Here is a 26,730-nt window from a genome sequence, read left to right as displayed (position 1 = left end):
TAGATCTGTGACAACATTATTATAATATATGTATATATATATATATTAATTACAGTTATACTTAAAAACATTAACCTCACACATATACCTCAGATCTGGAAACCGTACAGTAGATAGATAGATAGATAGATAGATAGATAGATAGATAGATAGATAGATAGATAGATAGATTTACATATTTGAGATAGATTTACATAGTTTACATATATAGAGAGAGAGAGAACAGAATATTTAAATTTGATTTAGCCTAGGTCACAAGCTGCAGTACCTCTGTGGCCCACCAGGGGACGCTGGCCACACTTTGGGAAGCATTGATCTACTACTGTACAGTGTATAACAATGCCACAGGGCAGATATCCTTTATGAAGTAATGTTAATCTGACTATATTTGTTATTAATTTGCCAATTTATACCTATACCTACCTTTAAACTATATCTCTGATGCATAACTATTGACACTTCACATAAAGAGCATTTAATTTCTGTACAAAGTTAGTTTCAGATTATATAGATTCATGTATGAGATGGAGACACACAAAAATTAATGTGAGGAATCACAATAAGTGTAAAAATCAGATTCAAGTAAGAAACCCATTAAATTTCTCCATATACAAATTGATTTTCAGCAATAAAACATATCCATCCTGAGCTCGGAGTTAAGTGATGATATGTAGAAGCCACAAGGAGTGATTTATAGCTTAATTCCCAGTGCAGAACTACATTACCCATAATTCTGAAGAATGTTCCACCAATCAGAGAAGCCGGTGTTACCACGAACACAAAACTGCTGTACTGACATGAAAGTACTGTCAAATTCTAAAAATAGACTTTAAAAATAGAAGCGAACTGTAAACTTCATCACAATTCTCTGGTAAATTCATTAAATTGTTTCTTCTAGCCTGTTATTTTCGTTGTAATCCCTTCTAAGAAATCACGAAGTGTCCGAAATAATGTTAAAACAATAAATACTACATTAAATTGTAATTAATTACTTTTGCAAGTTGATCATACTCCTCCCATCATTGTTTCTGCGCTCAACCCTCTCCCAGCCGCCGCTCTGGGTTTGATTACTTTCGCCTGCTCGTCTTGTTTTCATGAAATGAACGGACGAAAGAGCGGCTAGTTGCCCACCGCACGGCTCTGTCACTATAAGGTGAGACGCGTTTCATTTTCATTTGTATGTCATTCTCCAGCATTCATCCCATATCGCAGGGTAGTTACAAACCCATGGAAGGGTGTCCGAGATGCGGATCACGGCTGATGTTATCACAGGCCTGATGCTAATGCGCGAGCCAGCTGCGTCTGTAATGACAGCATCAGGCGTTGACCACACAAAAACATATTTCTGATCATGCTTTTACATGCATTGTTCGTAAATAAAATCTGCGTCAGTTCAGTCATAATGCCCATCCCTTGGCGATGCCTGAAAATGAAAACAAATAAATCATTCAACCAAAAATGACAGATAAGCATCAGATATGACATAAACATGATTACAGATTAACTGACGTCGTGAAGAGCTTTAAAACGTGTGTTATAAGAGTCAAATGGCGGATTGTCGTCGTGCTGTCAGAGCTGGAGAATTGGGATGGATCATATTTGAAGCATTATTGACAGTATTGCAAATACTGGGTATTAAAATCAGGGTGTTGTGGCAAGGGATCACATCATGTGCAGTAAGTTTTGCACACAGCTACTCCTCTTTATAAGATGGGAACAGCCAGTGATTTCATAAACATCTGTTGATTTCAGGAAATCATTTGACCCTGCTGATGCTCCCCGCACAGATCACATGCAGCAGCCAGCGCCATCACTTGCTCATATTAATGTCCTCCTCTTTCTCATGAAGACACCGCAGGGGTTCAGGCTTGATGTAAATGTGCTCTTTTTGTTCTTAGAAAAAATGTTTACCTTTGCACCCACACCCCACACACACACACAATCATGCTGAACTGCATCAAAGTCTGACCTATTTCAGCATTCAGGTGTGAACGCTTGTTTAAACAGAAAGACTAGCTGCACAGTGCTGTGGAAATGCTCTGGTCCTGCAGAAATCAAGCTCTTCTGCTCCATCAAAGGCCTGCAACCAGTTGCAACACACATCTAAGATAAATGGATAGCCGCCCCCCCAAAAATGTTTTTTCTTCTTCTCCATAATTGAGTCATGTTTCAAACGTGTAAGACTTACTTTCTTCTGCTGAAGAATGTTGGTAATCAAATCATTTAGCCATTGTTTACCCCCCATATATTCCCAAAATATCTTCTTTTGTGTTTGAAAAACCTGTTTAAAGGGACGGTTCACCCCAAAATGAAACTTCTGCCATCGTTTACTCTCCCTCGTGTTGTTCCAAACCTGCTTAAGATTCTTTCTTTCTTCTACATGGTTGGTAACCAAAGAGTTCCTGGTAGCCATTGACTTCCATAGTATTTTTTTTGTTTTTAAGTCAATGGCTACAAGGAACTGTTTGGTTATCAACATTCTTCAAAATATCTTCCTATGTGTTTAACAGAAGAAAGAGGTTTGGAACAATATGAGGATGAATAAATGATGACAGTTTTCATTCTGGGGTGAACTAACTATCCCTTTAATGCGGTGGCCGAGAGAGCTCGACGCGCTGCAAATTCAGAAAACGCATGCACAAATGGAAAAAGCACCAGCAAATCAAGAAAACATCATCAGTTTGACAGCAGGTGGTGCAAATGCTCACAACACAAACAAATACATTTTAATTGCAGTGCGGTTCTTTGGTTGTGTTGTGAGCATTTGCAGCTTGTGCGTTGTAAAATTGAGGAAGTTGTTTTCTTTATTTGCAGGTGTTTTATCTATTTGCAGCGTGTTGAGCTCTCTCGGCCATCGTACTTTAAAGACTGTTAAAGAATGCAAATAATGTGTTCAGTTGTATTAAAATAGAACACAAACATTGTATTTTTTGTGTAATATCTTGTTGTTGTTGTTTTTATATTTTGACCTAGATTTCATCATATTTCATGTAAATATCAGCAGACATCAGTTAAAAATCATATTAATTTTCTCCATAAGGGACTTGATATTTTTTTAGCTGTTGTTGAAACCATCACTCTGCATTATTTCGACTCTTTTGTTTCTATAGTAATAATGAAAATCTTTAAGTCAAGTTTAGTTTTATATTTTAGTTTGATATTTCTTTATTGATTTTCATTCGATTGTCGTTCACAATGCTTCCTTATTAATGCTGTTAAAGGGATAGTTCACCCAAAAATGAAAATTCATGCACTGTGGTATGCACGCCGATGTCTGACACAGAAGAGAATACATTTTTGTTTTTGTTTTTTTGCACACAAAAAGCATTCTCGTAGCTTCTTAAGATTACAGTTGAACCACTGATCTCACATGGACTATTTTAACAATGTTCTTACTACCTTACTGGGCCTTGAACGTGGTAGTTGAGTTGCTGTTTATATGCAGGGTCAGAAAGCTCTCGGATTTCATCCAAATATCTTAATTTGTGTTCTGAAGATGAACGAAGGTCTTACGGGTTTGGAACAGCATGAGGGTGAGTAATTAATAACATAATTTTCATTTTTGGGTGAACTATCCCTTTAAGAACACAGTCTGTAGTGTAGTGTTGTGATTTTCCTTGTGGCTGCTTTGGTTCATGACTTAGAAATCTTTAATAAAGACCTTTTAAAATCCCTATGGGAAAAATGAGTGGGAAAAATACTTCCGAAACCAAGGCCGCTGAAAAAGTAGGCATGCACTGTAGCACTCTAGTAAAAACAAACTTCGTAGTCCTTGAACAAATGTATTTGTCAGGCTGTAAACAAATGGTGTATTATAATTAAACTGAGCAAGCATTCAGGGAGAGATTTAGTTCTGAGGCCTTACTATCCCACAACAACAGATGGATGCACTCAACTAAACTGCTGCTCAAGAGCTAGCTATCTGCATGTGACACTTGATTCTTATTTATTTTTTTTCTCTACTTTATCAGATTCTGCTTCGAATCCATCTTTGCTTCTTTCACGCAAGCTTCTGCAGTGCACAGATAAGATCTCACTGCTCCTGCACACTGTTTCGATTCAGGCTATGTGAGAAAGTGATAACAGCCTGACATTGGGCTGTCACATAGCCCAGACCTATATTTTCAATCATTTTGGTCTACCGCACACACACAGATGGCCCAAGATAACTGGCCTGCTGTAAGCTGTGTAACGCTAAAGGTGTGGATTGCTCAACTTTCACTGTGTAGGTAATTTTCAGTCTTCTCATATTCACCCCTGTGTTTCTATCTTACTGGAGCAGCTGGAACTCCCATATATTACCCATGAATCATGTGATAACCATAATCCAACTTAAAGGCATAGTTCACCCAAAAATGTTTAAGGTTTATTCACCTTAATGTGGTTCCCAACATTTGTTCTTCTGCAGAGCACAACAAAAGACATTGTGTTACATTTGTCTATATAATGAAAGTCAGTCGGTTCCAAAACCAGTATTACCTTAAAGTCTTGAATTTTTGGGGGGGTATTATACTTTGTTTACATGCACTAATTTTCATCAATCCAAAAAATTTCAAATTATGAAAGTTCTGTTTCGGTTTTCACATTTACACATGCATTGTATGTGTTACAAATAAAACATTTGTCGGTTCGTTCAGAACCGGCAAAAGCCAACGTGATAAATATACAGACATAAATGCTAGAAGAGCTTTTTTTTTAGTAAATATATATTCCGTTGCATTAACTTACATAAGATTTAGACGTAAATAAACACGCATGAAAATGTATGTTAATGTATCCAGGCACCGTGCATGTGCGAAAGCTGTGTTTTAAGACCGATTGAGAAAACAGTCGGATTCTAATGTTTACATGCTTAATTTTTTTCCCATTGATTGGATTATTTCAGGTTACACCACCCTTTCCGATCCAACAAAAATGTCATTCTGCTCAAGCTTAACAGAATAGAGGTGTTAATAGGCTTTTCAGTCTGACTGAGCCAATGAATCTGGTATAACCAGAAAATTGTCTGTGCATGGCTGCTGCAGGCTGGATTTCATTTTTGGTAGCCAGAATGAAAATGTTTACAGTGTGTTTATTTCAACCAAACTGTTTCACTTCAAGGAGAGGAGAACCTCCTGTCCAGCACCGCAACATCATGGATGCCTGTGCACGGATCAGAGGGGTCCCGTTAAAGAGCCGTGCCACCATGAAGAAAGAGGTACAGTGCTGACTACCATGATTCAGTTCTGTTGCGTTCATTTCTAAGCTCATTCAATTTCCAATAAGTTTTATGTTTGTTTGAGCAGACCATCCGTGAGGGCTCAAACCCAGGCCTGAAGAGTCTGTTGAAACACAAGAAGGAACTCTGCAATGTGGCCGTGGAGCTGCATAATAAAGAACCACACTCTCTATCAGAAGTAAGGATTGAATATTATGTATAAGCATGATTGCAACTGCAAAGGAATAATTTTTGCAGTGGTTAAAGTAATATGGGTTCAATAATAGTTAAGCTCAGTCTTGTTCCTCAGTTTCTTTAAAAAATCAAAAGGTTTGGCAACAGTGAGACACAATGGAAGTGAATGGAGCTCATCCATGGACATTTCAATGGTGTAGCCACAAGACAAGTAATATGTGTGTTAGGGTCAAAGACGAGACAATTGACTGTCCGCAAAGACCTCGATTGACAAATCAGACAGGAAGTTCGGTGAACTTTGACATCTTTCCGCAGTTACAATAAAATACATTATGTTTACATTAGTTCATTCATGTTTATCTCAAGCTTTAAGTAAATATGAAAAGACGATCGGTTCATGTGTTTGAAATGAGGCGCTACAGTGATCTGGCACAAAATGGTATTTATTGTTTGAATTTATAAAAAAAAAAAAAGACAATCTGAAAGCTGAAACCTTGTTTCATACCAGAAGTAACCTGCTCTGTCTTGTCTGTCGGCTTGTTGTCAGTTTCGTATGGACGTCCGGTTCCGCCACTGACTAAAAAATAAAAAAAGGTAATTGTGACTTTTTATCTCACAATTCTGACTTTTTTTTTTCTCATATTTGCGTGATACTCGCAATTCTGACTTTTGTCAGAAAAACTTGCAACTCAGAATTGCAAGTTAAAAAGTCATAATTGTGAGATATATAAACTCGCAATTCTGAGAACATATCAGCCCCCCCCCCCCCCCCCCCCCACCTCAAAATTGGACTTTAACTCGCAATTGCAAGTTTATATCTCTCAATTCTGAGGAAAAAAGTCAGAATTGAGAGTTTTTATCTCGCGATTGACTTTATAAATCGGAATTCTGACTTTATGACTTGCGATTTTGAGTTTATATCACGCAATTCTGAGAAAAAAATTGTGATATAAAAAGTCGCAATAACCTTTTTTAAAAAAAAATATTCAGTGGCGGAAACGTGCTTCCATAGTTTTCTTTTGCACTGCACTTTTTTTGTTTTACAATTATTTCCATTATTGTAACATCGATTTTTGCTTTCTTTTTTTTTTTCTTTATTTATGTTTTTGTATAAACTAGAGACTAGTGTAATTTTTAATGTGCTACTCAACATGAATATGCAACAAATGCTGATGATTGGGCTGAGCTGGAATAATACATACACAGATGTTTCAGGTTAAATGTTTCGTGACCTCTTTTTGAGTGGAGTAATTTTGAAAGCCTCTATGACAACAGATATTGGTGATAAGAGAGCGGTTAGAGTCAAATGGGGACAGTTCAGCAGTGTGACTGTTGCATCTCACCTCATTATATACTTGGCCGCATCTCATGAGGCTTGGGTGAATTGTTAAAATCAAAAAAAGAAATTGCAGTTGCAGCGTGGCTTGTTTTCATTTTTGTTAGGGTGGCATTTTTCCGTGTGGCTTTGTGAAGGGAGGGTGAATTGTGCCTGCGGATATTGCTATTTATTTGCACACACTGTTTGCATTGTTAACTCAAGTAAATATTATATTGCAAACCCGACTTAGTTACTGTGCTGTATTTCCTGGGATTGCGCAACTTGTCTCCATCACTGCAATCTAAACACCTGAGCAGTGAAAGAGCAATCGACTGCTAGGCATGCATAGATATACAGTCATGGCCAAAAATATCAATCTTGGTAAATATGATCAAAGAAGGCTGTGAAAATTAATCTGCATTGTTAATCCTTTTGATCTTTTATTTAAAAAATTCACAAAAATCTAACCTTTCATTGGATAATAAGAATTTAAAATGGGGGGAAATATCATTATGAAATAAATGTTTTTCTCAAACACACGTTGGACACAATTATTTGCACCCCTAGAAATTCTTATGAGTAAAATACCTCTGAAGTATACTCCCATTCATATTCACAGTTTTGAGTGCTCCAGGGTGATTGTGAACATGAAATTATCCAGCCATGGCTTCCTGTTTCACAGAAATATAAGTAGAAAGGAAAACAAAGCCCAAATTCCCTTAATCGTCCATCACAATGAGAAAAACCAAAGAATATATTTCTGATGTGCAGCAAAAGATAATTGAGCTTCACAAATTAGTGAAGTGGCTTTAAGAAAAGGGCTAGAGCAGTGAAAATTCCCATTTCCACCATCAGGGCAATAATTAAGAATTTCCAACCAACAGAAAATGTTACGAAACGTGTGGACGTGTGTCTTTATTGTCCTAATGCATGGTGAGAAGGAGAGTTTGAGTGGCTAAAGACTCTCCGAGGACCACAGCTGGAGAATTGCAGAAAATAGTTGAGTCTCGGGGTCAGAAAACCTTTAAAAAATGGTCAAACAGCCCCTACATCACCACATGTTGTTTGGGAGGGTTTCAAGAAAAATTCTCCTCACTCATCCAAAAACAAACTCCAGCAAATTCAGTTATCAGACACGACTGGAATTTCAAATGGGACTGGCTTCTATGGTCAGATGAAACAAAAAAAAAAGAGCTTTTAGCAGTAAACATTCAAGATGGGTTTGGTGAACACAGGGATAAAAAGTAGCCCATGTGTCCAATGAAATATACTGCTGTATTTTTGATGTTGTGGGCCTATATTTCTGCTGGAGGTCCTGGACATCTTGTTTAGACACATGGCATCATGGATTCTATCAAATACCAACAGATAAAAAAATCAATAAGTGACTGACTCTGTTAGAAATCTTATAATGGGCCATGTTTGGATCTTCCAACTGTGCAATAATCCAAACACAAAAATGGGTCACTGAGCACAAAACCAAGCTTCTGCTATGGCCATTCCAGTCCTCTGACCTGAACCCTGTAGAAAATGAGTGAGGTGAACTGAAGAGAAGAAGCACCAACATGGAGCTGGGAATCTAAAGGGTCTGGAGTGATTCTGGATGAAGGAATGGTCTCTGATCTCTTGTCAGGTGTTCTCTAACCTCATCAGGCATTATAAGAGAACATTTAGAGCTGTTAAACTGGCAAATGGAGGTTTCAAAAAGTATTGAATAAAAGGGTGCCGTTAATTGTGGCCAATGTGTATTTGAGAAAAACATTTATTTCATAATGACACCCCCCCCCCCCCCCCATTTTAAATTCTTATTATCCAATGAAAGGTTAGATTTTTGTGACTTTTTTAAATAAAAGATCAAAAGGATTAACAATGCAGATTCATTTTCACAGCCTTCTTTGATCATATTTACCAAGGGTGCTGATATTTTCATAAGAAGCAGGTTTGCCATGCAGATCTGCTGTGTGCTGAAGTGACACCCCTGTTTAGTGCATTCGCCCACAAAGACGTTTCATTTAACTATGGCATCACAATATAAAGACAATATAAATGACACAATTGTTCTCTTTTATAGGTACATTATATATGCTTACCTAGCCATGCTGAGGGGGAAGATTTTACTCTACAGGTACATGATAGTTTCGCCACTTTTCTTGAAACAATGTAAAAATGAACATTTTTGTTTTATTCTATAAACTACAAAGAGAGAGAGAGATTTGTTGGATCCTACAGTTATGTATTCTTTGATGCCCACAGGCTCTGACGTCCCTCTCCACTGAGATGATGGAGTGTCTTAGATCACTACATGTACACACCCTTAAAGATGAAGAGATTCTGCTCCTGAAAGACCCCAAAAGGCCCTTTGAGAGAAAAGACAGTGTTTCTCAGGTATGATTTGCTTATATTATGCTTGAATATTTAGATAATGTTTATGTTTTGTGTGAGACGTGTTTGCTGTTGTCATTATTTTGATATCAGGTGTCCTTCATTGTTTCGTCTGGGTTTCTAAATTTGTGGTATCGTTTTGTGTGAAATTGGGTCTAAACAGAACTAACCTTGTGATAGACAGCCATGGTATTAAGTTTTGAAACTTACTTTGAAAATGACATAAAACCACAAGTGTTTTTCAGACATAACAAGAGATTGCATGCTTTCTTTTATGCATGTCAGGAAAAATAAGAGTGCCGTGAGAAGTCTAAAAATCAAAACTTCTCAAGAAATTATGTCAGTTCAGGGTTGGACAGTTTGCAGGCTTTGTTTATAATTATGCAGAATTGTGTTTATCTTCCAGACTAACATTAAGTTTGTCATAACAATATATATCGAGAAAGTATCATGACGTAAAGGCTTTTATCGTGTCATCCTAGCATCTGATTGATTCTTTTTTTTTTTTTTTTTTTTTTATGCAGTCTCAGGCCTGTTCAAGAGCTTTGTGCATATTGAGACATAGCCCCACTCCTCAGATTAGTGTTTGCAGCATGCTGGGGTTGTTGACTCGATACGCTGCTGGTATAAGGTATGCACTGGAGTTACAAGTTCTGCAGAGGGGCGCTTCAGAGGCATGCCAAGCTGAGGATGATGACACCAACCAATCTGTCTCTTCTATCGAAGAGGACTTTGTCACTGCTTTTGAGCATCTTGAAGAGGACGATACGGGTGATTACTCATGAGTCTTACTTGACAGTCTAGGATAACTTCCTGTTTAAATATGGGTTTGAATAAACCTTTTTTTTTTTTTTTTTTACACTACCATTGTAAATAAATGTTGGGGTCAGTAAGATGTTTTTGAAAGAAGTCTTGCAAATAGCCACAAAGACTGCATGTATTTAATCAGAAATAGAGTAAAAACTGTAATATTGTGAAGTATTATTACAAATTTAAAATAAATGCTTTCTATTTTAATGTTGTTATAATGTAATTTATTTCTGTGATGCAAAGCTGAATTTTCAGCTTCATTACTCCAGTCTACAGTTTCACATGATCCTTCAGAAACCATTCTAATATGTTGATTTACTGCTCAAGAAACATCTTATTTTTGTTATCAATGTTGAAAACACTTGTGTTGCTAAATATTTTTTGTGGAAACAATGATGCATTTCTTTTTATTGTTTCTTTGGCGAATAGAAAGTTCAAAGGAACGGCATTTATTTGAAATAGAAATCTGTAACGCTTTACAATAAGGTGTCATTTGTTAACATTAGTTTATGTATTAACTAACATGAACAAACAATGAATAATGCATTTATTACATTATTTATTAGTCTTTTTAATGTTAGTAAATGAAAATACAGTTGTTCATTGTTTATTCATGTTAGTTCACAGTGCATTAACTAATGTTAACAAACACAACTTGTGATTTTAATAATGCATTAGTAAATGCTGAAATTAACATTAACTAAGATTAATAAATGCTGTAGAAGTATTGTTCATTCTTAGTTCATGTTTACTAATGTTGTTAACTAATGTTAACTAATGAACCTTATTGTAAAGTTTTACCTAGAATCTTCTGCAACATTACAAATGTTTTCACTGTTTTGATCAATTTAATCCCACCTTGCTGATTGAAAGTATTAATTTCTATATAAAAAAAATCTTACTGACCCTAAACTTCTGAACAGTTTTTAAAAAAACTGTTTAAAATTAATTTTAGCTTTCTTGAATGAGAAGCATCAATAGCTATAAAGAAAATGCTTATGAACAGCTGCTAGTTCTGGATTTAATTAACTGTTAATACGAATTCTGTTATTATGAACTGTTCTCTGATTTTGCAGGTGGCCATAGTCAGAGGAACCAAAGGGATGTGGCGTCCCAGACTGTCCCCTCTCATTTAAGAGACTTATCTGGATGTCGCATTATTATAAGTTCAATACCGAGGAAGTCAGTGCGCAAGGAAAAGGCTGCTGCAAAAGTGTCAGAAACTGTCCTGAAGTCAAGTTCAGAGAGCTCATATGCACTTAGCAGTCTTCCAAAGGGATGCGCAACTTCCACATCCCTCACAGAGTCAGATGAGTCAGACTGCTCAAGTCCCAGCCCTATTATATTCCTGGATGAAGTTGGATATCAAAAGAGTCTTAAAGCAAAACTTGACATTCCCAAGATCCCTGTTTTAAAGGACGGAGTAGAAGATTCTGACTCAGAAGTCAGTGAATTTTTCGACAGCTTTGATCAGTTTGATGAACTAGACCAGTCTTTTGATTCCAACATCAAGGTCCTTAAAGAACAGCCCCTCCCTGGTCAAACAGAGAAGCTTGTTGACAGCTCTGGTTGTAAATTTGTATCAAGGGGGTGCTCGACCACAGCAATGAACCCTCATAAGTTTGATCATAGGACTCTTCCAGCCAATGTCAAGAAACCAACTCCACTTAAACCAGGATCACCGTACAGTATTTACTCTGATTCACCAGATTCCCCACGGCCTGCGAGGACTCCCTGCGAGGAAAGTGGGCCACTCTTCAGTCCAGTTAGTTCATCTGCATTTAGCCCACTGGGAGAAGGAGGATCTTTAGAGTATTTTTGGAAGGCAGATGGAGATGGCTCAGAATTGCGTAAACCACAGGACCTTTGCTCGCTGTACAAAACATACTCAGATTTTGCCAACAACCTGTCAAAAGAAATCCTTGGATCGGTCTGTGGATACTCCTCCCCTGTTGATTTTAACATTAATAAGAACTTGAGCTGTGTGTGTCATAAGGAGTTCAAAAACACTAATGGGCATCTAATGAAGCTTTCAGACATCCAGGAGACAATCACCATCACCAAATCCCAATCACAGTCTCTTAAGGATGGGATTCAGAAGTTTGCTACAGACTTGGTTGAAATGAGCCTTGGAAGTGCCTTAAGGGACTTGCAGAAAGGTGTGTCCTCCTGTACCACTACACTTTGCCATTTGGCTGCAAGACTGACTTCATCAGTATTTCAAATGGCCTTTCATGAGATAGGTATGCGCCATGCATATGTGTTAAAAGAGCATGCCATAAACGGTCTAGCCAGTTTCCTAGTAGGGGAAGCCATTTCTGGAGCCCTCAAAGAGTTCCTCTTTGTGAAAAAGCAGATTTTCAACAACACCGTCACACGATTTGCTGCAGATCTGGCTGAGGAGTTAGTGTTTGAAGGTATTATGGAGGTTTGCCAGTTTTCACATCCCTCAACTCCACTCACACCAAGTGACTGGTCGTTTGAGCAAGAGGAGGAAGTGGTTTCGTCCTATGCTTCTGACCTGTCGGAGTCTGTTCTCCAAGAGGCTTTTATAGAGCTCTCACAAGCTGATGTGACTTTCACTACACAGGCAGCTATTAGTGTGTCAGTAGACAACATTTGCTACGTGAGTTCTGAAGATAGTTCTCTCATCACAAAAACTTGCAGTGCCCAAACAAGCTATCTTGGACCTCAGGTCGTCACAGAGGCTGCAAATCAAGAGCAGGATGGTTGCACAGTGAAGAAAGCCTTGTATTGTGTATCCGGTATGGCCAGTTGCATTCCAGTTCCAGTGGCTGGCAAGGTCATAGCCCATGTGCACAACTCAGATGAACCTTCTCAGTATAAATCCAGTATTGGTCCCGTATGTCAGACCAGTCCTAAAAGAACCATTTGTTGCCAAGTGGAAGTGGCATCCTCAACCCTAGATACCTCTGAAGCAACTCAGACTGAATCATCACCAGGTCGTGCAAGAATCCAGGATGCCAGTGGTGAGGAAATTGTTGGCAATCCATCCGTTGAAAATTATTCCAACAAACCCTCCATTGGAAAGACATTTCAAAACTTCTCCGGGAATATGGTGGACACTATAGTAGGGGAGGCATTCGATCTGATGCATTCTTCGACAAAAGTGAAGAAGAAAGTGGAGGATTGTGCAGACTTTTTGAGCAAAACAATAGCAGCTCACATATCCACTCCAAGCCATGGAATTGTTAAATCACACGATGCATCGACTCCCTCTCAGATTCCCTTTCAGTTGGTGTCAAAGGGCTCTTGTGACCCATCCTCAAGGAGTGTACGTCCTGTCTCCAAGCTCACACCAGAGGTCCGTTCTGTTGTGAGAATGGACACATTGGAAGTGCCCACTTTTGAAGTTGGCTCATGTGGAGGTAGAAAAGTCGGTGCAGATAATTTTTCAAGCAGCAACTCTGGAACAAAATCGACTGAAATCCCTAGCACTCCACCCTCAAGTCCTCAGCAGATTTCGGATGAGTACAGCGAGAAACAGATCAGACAGTTCTCGAAGAAGCTCAAAGGTACACTTGCAAAAGAATTTTCTCCTGCAACTCCTCCACCCACCCCTTATTACCCGCCTGCCGCCAACACCAAAGAAGAAGGTTCGGTTTCAGACAAGGCCGATTTCATGCTGAAACTCATTAGGTCTCTCTCTGAAGAAGCTGGCAGCAATGAAGATGAGGAGGAAGACCAGGAAGAGGGTCCTCACTCTAGAAACTGCCAGGCAGAGCTGAGTCCCAACGTCAGGAGCAAAATGATAGAGAGGAGTGCGCTCCATTATGCAGAACGTTTAGCGTGCCACATTGTTTCAATGGCCACTGAGATGGACACGCTAAGCCTCGGAGATGTGAAGAAGCTGGTGGGTGACGAAGGCAAAGGCAGTGTCACCTTGCATAGTGCACAGTTCTCAGAGCAGACTTTAAATTCTTTGTGGACGTATGCTGGAGAAGTGGCTGGAGAAGTCATCAATGATGTCAAGAAGATGATGAGTTCTAGCCACTGTCGTCACAAAACGCTAAAAAGAGGATCTGTAAACTCTGCAGACAAACGTCAGAGCGGAGACGCCCTTTTGGGAAGTTTGACTTGTCAGTGGCCTGGTGATGTCCAAGTGAGTGGCAGTTCAAGTGGGTTGTCGTCAGAGTATCCAAGTTGCGAGAGTGTCACTGACGAGTATGCGGGATACCTCATTAAGGTGCTCAAGAAAGAGGGAGGCAACCGAGAGCTTATATTAGATCAGTACGCCACACGCTTGGCGTATCGATCTATTAAATCTGGCCTGGCTCATGCGGCACAAAAAATAAAGCACAGATCTCCTTTGAGGCGTCACACTTCTAGGCGTTTGCACAATGATCATAGTCCTGATGTTTCCCAGTTTCCCACATCCAAGTCATCCCACGCTGCACTTATTGATGGAAAAGATGGATCATCTTGTGAATCCCTGCCATGTGCTTGTCAAGACATGAGCAGTAATGAATATGTAGAACTTGTGAACTTTGCCGAGTCACTGGCCTACAACATCACATGTGATGTTACGAGAAAGCTGAAAATGAGCTCTGTTAGACTGCCAAAATCGCTCACCGATTCTTGCCTCTACAGGAAATCCACTGTCAAGGACATGCCAGAAAATCTCATCAAAAATAAGTTTTCATGCTCTCTTCTACCTTATACAGAAACTAACAGGCTCTACCATAGTACCAGCAGCTTGAATGACGGCAAAAGCAACAATGGTGTAATACAAGTCATTGAACATTATGCCAGGAAAATTGTCGATGACACTTTGGAAATGACGCTGGGGCCGGCATGTGTTCAGGCAGCGGGGGACAGGAGGGCACTTGAACGCAATTCCTTCACAGAAAAGCTGGCTGAGGCATATGAAGCTTGTCGATACTGCCAAGGTCGAGAGTGCCTGTTTTGCAGTAGAGACGGCCGTCGTGGTTTCCAGGGAGTGAAAATAAGAAGGCAACAAGAATCAGATGCAGTGACTGGACTGGAAATTCCTAGAATACATATTGATTTGGAAAAGAGAGCTGCTTTTGCTGAAGAAATGGTGTCCAGTGCTATTGAGAAAGCCAAAAAGGAACTGAGCTGCACCAGTCTGAATGCAGACAGTGGGATTGGCCATGATGGCGCAAGCTTTGCAGAAAGTCTCACCACAGAGATTATGACATCCGCATTGTCCAACGTCTGCCAAACCGTCAATCTTGGGTACAGTGACACAGCTTTCACTGAATCATACTATCACTTAAAATTGCTCATCAGTTACTCACGATAAGTGGATTTCCTAGATTTTGAAACTTTTTTTTTATATATTGGCTTATCATGATTGATGACTTTGTCCGTTTCAGTACCTCCAGAAGAGAAGGCATCAATGTGACGGAGTCAACGGTGAGTCAGCAGCTCAGTTTGAGCGTTGGTGATGACAGTCTCGGTAGTTGGTCCAATCTGAGTTTTGAAGAAGACCACCCAGATGAGAGCAGCAGCTTTCACCATCTTAGTGACAGGTGAGCAAGTCCCACCACACTTACAAGCAATACACAGCTCATTTAAACTTGAAATGAAGCATTGCTGGTCGGCTACCACACTCAAGTTCACTCTGCTTTCTTTTCTTGTGCACTTTTCACAAGCATGTGGCTGAAAAGTACAATTTGGTGAATTAACAGAGGAATGAATGGATTTACAATGACCTTACCAGTGCAATACGGAGTAGACAGTTTTGTGCTATAGAAGAGCTCAGGTTGAATTTGTGAAGTATATTATTGTAAGTTGTATAGTAGCCCTTTAGTGCATTTTTCATACCATTTGTAGGTGATTTTGGTTTTCAGCAGAGGTTTTTTGACTGTTTTCACATGTTTAGTCTGAGTTTTATCAGTTTAGGTTTTGGAGTAGGAGCATACTGTATGACTCATTATAGCTGAAGAAAGTTTATTGTTCTTTTTCTTTCTTTTATATACAAACCATTTTAAACGTTCTTTGAAGCCAAAGATGCTGATTTTCTCACCATTTTCAAAACACCTTGGGCCTTGTCTAGATGAGCATTTAGGGATATTGTTTTCATTCTCAGAAAAATGTAACTGTCTTTGGCTTCAAAACATGACGGCTGAGTCACACAGTCTTGTCTTTCAAAGGCAGGCATTGTTTTGTAGTGTTTTTGGCTGCAGTGTCTCAATGGAAGCATTTTCTATCAACAATTTAATATCTCCCAAGACGCTAAAAGTTAGAATGTATGAGCAATTTTTGTTTTGAACAACCCATGATACCATGAATATCTATCAAAATATTTATAAAAGGTGTGGATGTCAGCTTGAGGCAGTGTTTCTGAATAACCAGTCATTAATGTATCACTCTGTACTCCATAAATCATCAGTGTATCCAAATATGATAGTTGACAGTTTATTTTCATGTCCTCAACTGCTTTATTGATCAGTTAACATTAATTAGTGTTACAACCCGAACTCCGGAAATGGTGGGACTTTTTAAAATCTGAATAAAATTAAAAGACTTTCAAAATCACATGACCCAATATTTTATTCACAATAGAACATGGATAACATAACAAATGTTTAAATTGAGAAATTATACACTTTTAGCCACTAAATGAGTTCATTTCAAATTTGATGCCTGCTACAGGTCTCAAAAAGGTTTGCACGGGGGCAACAAAGGGCTGAAAAAGCAAGACATTTTAAAAGATTCAGCTGGGAGAACATCTAGCAGCTAATTAAGTTAATTGACATCAGGTATGTAACATAAAAGGGATGTCTTAGAGAGGCAGAGTCTCTCAGAAGTAAAGATGGGCAGAGGCTCTCCAATCTGTGAAAGAGTGCGTAAAAAGATTGTGGAATACTTTAAAAAGAACATTCCTCAACGTCAAATTGCAAAGGCTTTGCAAATCTAATCATCTACAGTGCATAACATCATCAAAAGTTTCAGAGAAACTGGAGAAATCTCTGTGCATAAGGGACAAGGCCAAAGACCTTTGTTGGATGCCCATGGTCTTCGGGCTCTCAGACAACACTGCATCACTCATTGGCATGATTCTGTCATTGACATTAATAAATGGGCCCAGGAATACTTCCAGAAACCACTGTCAGCAAACACAATCCGCCGTGCCATCTGCAGATGCCAACTAAAGCTACATCATGCAAAAAGGAAGCCATATGTGAACATGGTCCAGAAGCGCCATCGTGTCCCGTGGGCCAAGGCTCATTTAAAATGGCCTGTTTCAAAGTGGAAAAGTGTTCTATGGTCAGACAAGTCCAAATTTGACATTCTTGTTGGAAATCATGGGCGCCGTGTCCTCCGGGCTAAAGAGGAGGGAGACCTTCCAGTCTGTCATCAGCGTTCAGTTCAAGAGCCAGCATCTCCGATGGTATGGGGGTGCATAAGTGCATATGGTATGGGCAGCTTGCATGTTTTGGAAGGCACTATGAATGCTGAAAGGTATATAAGGGATTTAGAGCTGCATATGCTCCCCTCCTGGCAACATGTATTTCAGCAGGACAATGCAAAACCACATACTGCAGCTATTTCAACAGCATGGCTTCGTAGTAGAATAGCCCAGGTGCTGAATTTGCCTGCCTGCAGTCCAGATCTTTCACCTATAGAGAACATTTGGCACATCATTAAATGAAAAATACGTCAAAGATGAAAAACCTATATCAGGCAAGAATGGGACCAAATTCCACCACCCAAACTCCCAAACTTATAAACTTGATGCCCAGACATCTTCAAACTGTTTTGAAAAGAAGAGGAGATGCTACACCATGGTAAACATGCCCCCGTCCCAACTATTTTGAGACCTGTAGCAGGTATCAAATTTGAAATGAGCTCATTTTGTGCATAAAATTGTACAATTTCTCAGTTTAAAATTTGTTATGTTATCTATGTTCTATTGTGAAGAAAATATTGGCTCATGTGATTTTGAAAGTCTTTTAGTTTTCATTTTATTCAAATTTAAAAAACGTTCCAACATTTCCAGAATTCGGGTTGTAGAAATCTGTGTGATTAGGCCGTTATTTCTATCCTTGTCTCATCATGACTATTAATGAGTATGAGAGTGTTAATACAGATGTTTTCATTGCAATCATGATTTATAGAGTTGACAACTGCGAATCAATTTCAGTCAATTGACTCTGATCAAGCTATTTGATTGCATAAGCTCTCAAGTATTAAAATGTTTTTGTAAAAAACAAGTTATTTTAGTCAAAAACACTGTAGAAAACATGCCTTGCTTATATTTAACTACATTTTCACTTTGCTTTTACATCTTACATGAAATATTTTAAAACTATAATGGCTACAACTGGTGTTTGGTTGAAAATACGATTCTTCTAAATTAAAAAAAAAAATCTATCTTTTTTGTAACATTTTCAAAACAAATGTATTAACATCAAGATCAAATATTGTGTAAAAAAAAAAAAGCTTCGAGCAGGTTATCTAGATTTACTTTGAAATGATTTTGTAGTGTTTCTTCTTTTTCTCTCCCCCAGCAGTAATGGAAACAGCAGTAGCTGGAGCAGTCTGGGTTTAGAAGGCGAGGTTTATGAAGAGCATTTGTCCTTCTCTCCATCAGACAGGTTGGTCTATGGAAAGAGGCATAGCATAGCCAGCGTGGGCTGCTCTAATTACTGCATGATGTCATGCAACTTTTTATCAGCAAGTGCTGAAAACGTATCTGATATCACCTATTAGAAACAAACCTTCGCTTTGTTTCTCCATTCAGAGGATGGAATTAGTCAATTGGATCTTTGTGTATGTGTTGGTAGAGTTGTGGGAGTCGGAAGTGTCGGGGGGTTGGGTCATTGACTTCATAAGTGTGTTGCGATGTATTTTCTAAAGAATGAACAATCCGTCCTTATTGCATGCTTCCTGTTTGAGTAAAAAAGGATGTCCCAGCCTCTAAATCCCATACGAGTTCAGATCCACAACATGAATCATGTGCATTAGAGTACATCATGACTCACTCCATACAAAAGCAACAGAGATCTCTTCGTAATACCATACATCCAGACACAGAAAAATAATATTTGAAGATTATTATTGCCTTTTTTTTTTTTTGTACTTGCTGTGTTTCCTTTTTTTAGTTATAGAATCAGATATAGAATCTTCTTGTAAACAATTTCATTTAAACCTGCGCTAGTAAATGGCGATCCAAATCCAAGCTGGGCAACAAATATTAATGATTAATAAATATGGCATGAATTGTAGCGGGGCTGGTTTATGTTAGAAATTGGAAGCTGGGAGCTCCTGTCACTCTCTTCTGCATGTGCTTTGTGGTGTCTTTCCCTTCCATCTGTCATTGAGACTGTCTTACACCTGTAATATTTTTCACTTTACAGTGACGGCACTGAAGAGAAGGAAGCTGAGGCCAAAGAGGATTCAGGCGGTAAATGAAAACTATAGCTGTTCTTTGTATTTTTCTTCCACGGTAGTGTTTATTCTGTGGTCTGTTGTTAGACCTCAACTAATTTCAGCCCTTATTTTTGCGCTGCCACTCATTTAAAGTGGTCTTACTTGGCTTAGCACCTTCAGCGTGCCCCTGTCAAAGCCACAAGACTATTTATCCACGTTCCTAGTCGTCTAACTAACTCAGACCGGCTCCATGTGGGTCAACAGATGAGCTCAAGCAGAGTTCTGGGTCTGGCCTAGTTAACAGAGAGAGCGTGGGAACTGGTTTGCTGAAGTAGACTATTTGCTGTGATGGTTTTTGTGTGTATTTATGGGCTGAACGTGTGTGTTTTGTCCGTGCAGGAGCGGTGCGAGTGGAGAGGGAACATGGGCCGGCAGAAAGAGCTCTGCTGGTGGTCAGTACAGATGTCCAGGGTCGAGCTGTGGACCCCCAGTTGATGGCTGTGCTCCAGTGGATTGCCGCCTCTATCGCTGATCTGTCTTTAATGCAGCTGAGCCAGTTCTCAGCCCAGGAGCTGCAGCAGGTGAGAAAACTTGGAACTCCTACAAATGCATAGGGTTGGGCGATATGAGCAAAAATTCATATCTCTGTATTTTTTGGCTGATTTGCGGTATACGGTATATATCTCTGTATATTCTACACTTTTGTATTTGGATTAAACAAATAAATAAAGTGAATGTAACCATAGGCATATTTTGTTAAAAAGGGTTAAAATCACATTATAATTTCAACATTGTAACATTGCAATCTAAAAACAAAAATAATGCTTTTAAAGCAGAATTTACATTTACTAAACTAAAAAATTTAAATAATAAAAAAGCAGATTAATCGAGTAAAAAGGTTGTTTTGATTACCCCATAACAGTCACTTTAGAGTTAGTGCTATCATACAAATACACTTGTAGGTTTAAAATTCGACATACGTCACATTTATTGTTTATTAACTACAAATATTTCAGGAAAATGTATATTTTAGTCAGAGTTATTGCGTTCCTATTTCATTGCGCTCTGTCTGTTTGGCGCGCATGCGTGCGGTGGTGCACGTTCTAAATGAAGTTTAGCGGAGAATCGCAAAGTAGAAGGCTCATGCACTTCTGACAGCAAAATGGAAATATTTCCATGGCTTTCTAACATTTACAGATGGAGAATACCTGTGAAATGTAAGTTATGCATTTAGGAAAACAGCACATCTCACACACATTAAACAGCGCGTCTCTGTCAGCGGCACACACAGCCTTTCTATCAGAGCTGCTTTAAACTGAAATGATAAACTATAGGCTTCTATATCTTACGAGTTTTTTAAAGCTCTTCATATAAGGTTTGTCACGTGTTTAGAACAAATTGTATTATGCACTTTCTCCGCAGCGGCTGAGTCTGTGTCCTCCACTATATTTTCAGATGTGCTCGAAAATAAATTTTGTGTTACTCTATACAATGCTATTCAAAAGTTTGGGGTCAGTACTTTTTGTTTGTTTGTTTGTTTTAAGAAATTAATACTTTTATTCAGGAGGGATGTGTTAAATGAATAAAAAGTCATAGTAAAGATTTATATTGTTAAAATATTTCTATTTTGAACAAATGCTGCTCTTTTTAACTTTGTATTATTCATCAAAGAATCAATTAAAAAAGTATCACGTTCCAAAAAACAATATGAAGCAGCACAACAGTTTCAACACTCATAATAAATCAGCATATTAGAATGATTTCTGAAGGATCATATGACACTGAATAATAAAAATCTAACTTTTGAACGTGTGTGTGTGTGTGTGGAGAGAAAAAAAAACGTGTGTGTGTGTGTGGAGAGAAAAAAAACGTGTGTGTGTGAAAGGCCACACTCAATGAACAGAACTTGGGTGAACATTTTTGAGTGCTGATGCAAATTAAAATTTGAGTATTTGAACTTTTCAGCTTTTTCACCTTGAAATTTGCAACGTTTAGTAATACATAATAAATCATATTTTAATAACAAAATACCTTAAAATACCCTGCCATTTCAGAGTAAATGCATAAATATCTAGGTCTTTTTACAACGCATTGTTAATTACATTTTAGATCATGTTTTAGCTCTATCACCCAACTCTAGCAGTATCTATCAGGATGTTCGATATCCAAAACTGTAGCTTAAATTTGTGTGTGTTTTTTTTGGCTCCAGCTGCCAGCCGTGGTGCAGAGGCTGAGGGAGAGAGAGTTCAGGGTCGGCGACCTCCTGCAGGCTCTTCTGAGATACTTTGAAGAACGTCGCACTGAGGAAGAGGTCGGGGACACAAGGAACGGCCACAAGAGCCTCTTCCACTGGCTTCTGGAGCAAGCGTAATTCACCATCACACTGACACCCGTCAGCCATTAAACGATGAAGTTTCCTGTCACTTTACAGTGATCTGCAATGTTTCTGCCAAACTTAGAGGCATAGCCAGTGGAATGTGTTTGTGTTGTGTATTGCTTGTGCACCCAGGGGGCGCCATAGAAACAACTGAAGTAATCTAAGAGCCGTTCGTTCAAGTGTGTGTATTGCATGCTATGACCAAGAGTACGTTTTGCTAGCTTTCACCTCTCTTTTTATTGTCACTTTGTTTTCTTTAAGATTAGACTGCATATCATGCTTTTGGCATGCCATCACTGATGCCTACCCGCGTTTTGCTTTCACACCCTGCCACAACACAAAAGACGGATGGGTTTTATGAGTTGGTTTCTTGTTAGGGAATCCCCATGGCTGCAGGAAAGCTTATGTCATCTCCATACCTCTCCTTTGCGGTGATGTTTGCACTTGTCGAATGGACCAGCCATGCCATCCAGCAGCGCTCCAGGTCAACATAAGGTATTCCATGATTCAGAGAATCACTTGGTAATTATAACAAACAACCCTGTTTCAGCACATATTTGGCAACAATACTTGGATACCAGGCGTGACAGTTTAAAATACCATTTCACAGGTAATTAGACAAAGATAGTTACTGTTGAAAGAATACATCAACAAGTAGTAACTTTTACATTCCCCTCTTGTTACTCATACAGTTATTTCAGTGTGATTAGCTATTCATAATAGTTGAAAATCGATCGGTATACCTGTAATATGCTTTTCTAGAGTTGCTGCAATCAGACTCCTCATGATCCAATGCCCATAAAGAATCAAATGTGTTTTAGTTCACTACAAAGTGAAGGGTCTTTGGTTGCCAATTTACAGGAAAAACGCAAACATACTGTTAAACTTAGCTTAAAAAGCTGCTAAACATGCAAACCCCTTTGCCAAATGAGGAAACCTACAGTAAGCTATTGAACGTTACCTACAGGGGACTTTTTTTTTCTAATTTCCTCCTGGTGTTGTCCACTCATTGGAGGTTACTGTGATGCACTGGTAGTGCATTACTAAATGAGGACACATCTGCAGTGAGTATATCTGAATTGTGACGCAGTGGAAGTGCAGTCACCGTCTCTACAGTCTCTTCCACGTAAACATCTTACTCACTGCCTGACCTTTAGTGTGCACTACACTGAATACTGCACTTTACTGAGGAATGGTCAGACAGGCCATTCCCTATATCTTTGTTTAGATTTCAAAAAACACTCTTATTATAGCTAAGCCTAAACAATAGAAACTTATCAAGCCCTAAGGGACCAGTGTCCTGTATTGAAAGTATTTTCTCACTGCATTTTTGCGCTTAAAGGAAAGTCATTTTTTTGCTCGCTTTCATGACGGTTTGAATCTGTATGTTGCTTTTTATTTTGGAACACTCCTGTCAAGCTCTAAAAGGACAAAAAATAAATTAATTAAAGTAGTCCAACCTATGTGCAGTATTCGCAATATAAAATTTTTCTTGCAGTAGTTTTTTGTATCGAAATTTAAATAATCTAGCCATCCAAGATTTAAAAAATTGTGCATAATGTTTATTACACACACACATCATTTTTGACTGAATGAAATGTGCTTTGGCTGAGTGGATGATATAGATAAACTAAATATATTATATGGCTTCAGAAATCTTATATATAGAAACCTGTTTCCACCACTGAAGAAAAAATAAAAAAGGTGATTGCAAGGTTTTTATCTCACATTTCAAAACTCTCAAAATTTAGTTTTTATCTCAAAATTCTGATACAAACTCGCAATTTTGACTTTTTTCTCAGAATTGTAAGATATAAATGTGCAATTGCGAGTTATAAGGTCAGAATTGTGAGATAAAAACTCGCAATTGCGAGATATAGGCTAAAGTTGTAATTCTGAGAAATTAGGTCAGAATTGTAAGACACAAACTCGCAATTCTGAGTTTATATCTTGCAATTCTGACTATTCGCAATTCAAAACTTGCGATTGACTGAAATTTTGAGTTGGAAAGACTGATATATTCTCAGAATTGCTAGTTTCTATCACAATTCTGACTTAAAAACTCACAGTTGTGTGATTTTAAAGTCAGAATTGTGAGATATAAACTCGCAAGTGTAAGAAAAAAATTAAGTCGCAATTACCTTTTTTATTTTTTTATTCAGTGGTGGTAAAAATGGGCTACCATGTAACTTTTTTTTTTTTTTTTTTTTTTTGTATGAACTAATTTTATGGTGTAGCAAAACATTAAGATTCTTCAAAAATTGAAGAATCACTGAAGAAAAACTGCATATTTGTTTGGAACAGCAATGAGAGTGAGTAAATAATGACAGAAGTTTGGGCGATCTGTTCCTTTAAGTGTTATATTTATGAAGCTTCTGAGATTTGTCTTACTCCGATACTGTTACAGTGTGATTCGATAATGTTATGGAGGCAATCATAGTTGTAAAGATTGTTGTATCTCCTGCTTTTTTTCCTGTAACACGCACAACGTGCTTTCAGCCCATGCTTCATGTACTTCTCTTTAGGTGTGCATGGATGTACTCTTCAGTGCTGATTCATGATCTTGTGCATGGTTTAAATCCAGCCGATGCCATATATGCTCACACTACCTGCTACTATGGAATGAAAAAGTAAACACATTTCTGTTTTCATGCTGTTGTGTAACATCAGCGCTGCCAAATATGTTTGGATCTGCACTCAAACAGTATTTGTTTACATTCTTTTAAAATCTGCCATACACTGTGTCGGACATTTTCATATGATCGCATTGTCACCTAAACCATAACGTGGGAGAAGCGAAGAAAGCTAAATCCTGTATACAAACATTGACGCTTGAGTAGATTTGAGGAGGAGTTGGCAAAAGCACGCCGTGACTATCAGCGCTGCCTAACTTTCAGTGGGATTGTATATGCATCTGTGCTCTTGCAGTTATTGTAAACATTAATGCTTTAGATGTTCTGCTCTTGTGTTCTTATTCCCCTTATTTTTGTGTACATTCCTATCTTTCACAAAAGATCTATTGCTGTTTTGTGTTAAAAGTAAGGCTACATGTATAATGCAGAATACACGCCATACTAAACATATGAATATTTGGTTGTGCAGTGTTCCTCCATCCTGTCTCATAGTGTAGTGGGCACTGACTTCTCTATTTTCTTCCTGCTCATTTGTATAATATTGCCAAATAAGGTATCTAATAATTTATGTAAGTATAAGTTGCAATGGTGAAAACACTACTTGTTCCCCCCAGTGAAGTTGCTGAGTAGTTTACACATTAAAACTTAATGCACTACACCTGTACACTGTAAAAAGCTGTGGGTAATAAAGCTTTTTCATTTGAATCGTGATGTCTGTTTATTTACTTTCCACCTTCCAATATCTTTCATCTGAAACATTTGAGATAAAAGATGCTGTTGTGCCATGGAAACTTGACTTTAACCTGTAACCACCTCTATAAATAGAGCAATTATTTGAACTAAACTGCAAATACATCTCGTCCCATATTTCTGCAAGCTTCAGATTTCAGACACCCTCTTTTATGATCCATGTACTGTATACATGTATTTAAGTATATCTGCTGAAATATCAGTGCTACACATGCTCCCAGAATAGTACTCTCCTATAGCACACTGTGGTAGTCTTCCTGTCATTTCTAATAACTGTTGATCACAACTAATTATAATATAGTGTATATATTTATATATTTTTTTATTATTATTAACAAGAGTAAACATAATATTGCTTTGTCCTTTTGTGGTAATCTTCCTCAAGATTTAATTTTGTGTTTAATTTTTTTTACTTGCACCGCGCTGCACCGGAAGTTGACCGTCTAAATGTGCAAAATTCATTCTTTGAACATTCAAAAGTGTTCCACATTTTGTCTTGGTTATGCATTACTATTAAGGAAACATTCCATTTGATCATTTTGCAAACATTATTGGGATGTTCAGAGAACATTGAAAATTGCTACATTTAAAAAAAATATGTTAAAAGGATGTCAATGGTTTAGAAAAAAACGTTCCAAGAGCAATGTGTGAATAGATGTATAAATTGTGTTGATGTTTTGAGAACATTATTAAAGAAAAGATAACTGAAGAACGTTTTGTTCATGTTTGTACATAATTTTGAGAGAACCTTGCCAGAATGTTACCTTGTGGACGTGAAGTGCTTAATCACTCACAAATAACATACAGACATAAAAACTGTCATACTTGGGATGCAGAACATTTCTTGAATTGTACTGTTAGTGCGAAGATCAAACAAGTCCATCTAGCACATTGACAAGCAGTGCAGTGGAATGCAAAAATGTTTTTAAAAATCTGTCAATTTAAGCAGCTCATTGTAAATCAGCTTTTCAAACCGTCAGGCCGCAGCTTGCAAGTAAAGTGGAATTGTATTTCAGTCCACATGTGAACAGTGTTTGCATAGTAGCAGCAAAAAATGGACCGTTTAATTTTCAGGGTCAGCGAGGAGGAGGAAAAAGGTCAGTAACAATTCAGAAAACACTTTACTAACATTATAAGCTGGCCTCTAGAGGAATGAAAAAAATTTATCGTAATATCTCTTTAAATGAAAGTTGTCAAGCATTGTTTTTCACCTCTTACAGCCACTCCTTACTGTAACTAAAGATGAAAAATGTGCTGTCCTCCAGTGCTGGAACAACAGATTTGGTGTTTGTTAAATGGCGATGAGGTTCACGGTAATTTCAGGCTTTGTAATGACATGCTGGCGAAAGAATTCCAAATGGCAGCAAGTCTTACAATAGAGTAGATTCAATGAATCGACCATTAACGCACTGATGAAAGCCCTCTGTGCCGTCATCCACACCCAACCATTACACAAGGTGGCTCTCAGCAGCCCTCAGCCAACACAAACAGAGACCCATTGACTTTATTAGGTTGGCCTCACGTCCCAACTGGTGTGGTCTGACATCAGACAGGCTTAGTCTTAGACTGGAATCCCCCCTTTGGGTATGCCATGATTCAGGCAATGATATCACTTCCTTCCCAACCCTAACACAAGGACTGCGTTGCTGGGTGAATCCATTGTGGAGAAGAAGTGGCTCTGAAATTCATGACATATGGTAAATAA

At 38.3% G+C, this 26,730-nt stretch overlaps 1 protein-coding gene across 2 annotated transcripts; it reads left to right on the top strand.

Annotated features, from left to right (window-relative positions):
* The first annotated feature begins 1,107 nt into the window (after window positions 1-1,107).
* Window positions 1,108-24,980, top strand: LOC306876210 (A-kinase anchor protein 11-like). 2 transcript variants are annotated; one of them, XM_079427215.1, is made up of 14 exons: window positions 1,108-1,153; window positions 5,101-5,197; window positions 5,286-5,396; window positions 8,782-8,835; window positions 8,964-9,095; window positions 9,617-9,863; window positions 10,979-15,122; window positions 15,263-15,418; window positions 18,407-18,490; window positions 19,253-19,299; window positions 19,665-19,846; window positions 21,475-21,632; window positions 21,904-22,137; window positions 24,168-24,980. In XM_079427215.1, the coding sequence occupies exons 2-13, from the start codon at window positions 5,135-5,137 to the stop codon at window positions 22,001-22,003; spliced, it is 5,478 nt and encodes a 1,825-aa protein (XP_079283341.1). In that variant the 5' UTR covers window positions 1,108-1,153; window positions 5,101-5,134; the 3' UTR covers window positions 22,004-22,137; window positions 24,168-24,980. The 2 variants fall into 2 exon arrangements, with proteins under 2 accessions (XP_079283341.1, XP_079283342.1); XM_079427216.1 differs by lacking the exon at window positions 24,168-24,980 and adding an exon at window positions 23,550-23,803 and having other exon boundaries at window positions 21,475-23,481.
* The last annotated feature ends 1,750 nt before the right edge of the window (window positions 24,981-26,730 follow it).

This window comes from Barbus barbus, assembly GCF_936440315.1.
Source record: "Barbus barbus genome assembly, chromosome: 10".
Taxonomy (NCBI): domain Eukaryota; kingdom Metazoa; phylum Chordata; class Actinopteri; order Cypriniformes; family Cyprinidae; genus Barbus; species Barbus barbus.
The sequence above is the reverse complement of the archived record's forward strand: the minus strand, read 5'-3'. Positions and strand labels throughout refer to the sequence as shown.

What these genes read in the sequence shown, in the direction of transcription:
- LOC306876210 (XM_079427215.1), top strand. Translation starts at nt 5,135, where the DNA reads ATGGATGCCTGTGCACGGATCAGAGGGGTCCCGTTAAAGAGCCGTGCC. An exon ending in GAAAAGACAGTGTTTCTCAG is followed by an intron (nt 9,096 to 9,616) that starts GTATGATTTGCT and finishes TTTTTTATGCAG; the next exon opens with TCTCAGGCCTGTTCAAGAGC. An exon ending in TCTTGAAGAGGACGATACGG is followed by an intron (nt 9,864 to 10,978) that starts GTGATTACTCAT and finishes CTGATTTTGCAG; the next exon opens with GTGGCCATAGTCAGAGGAAC.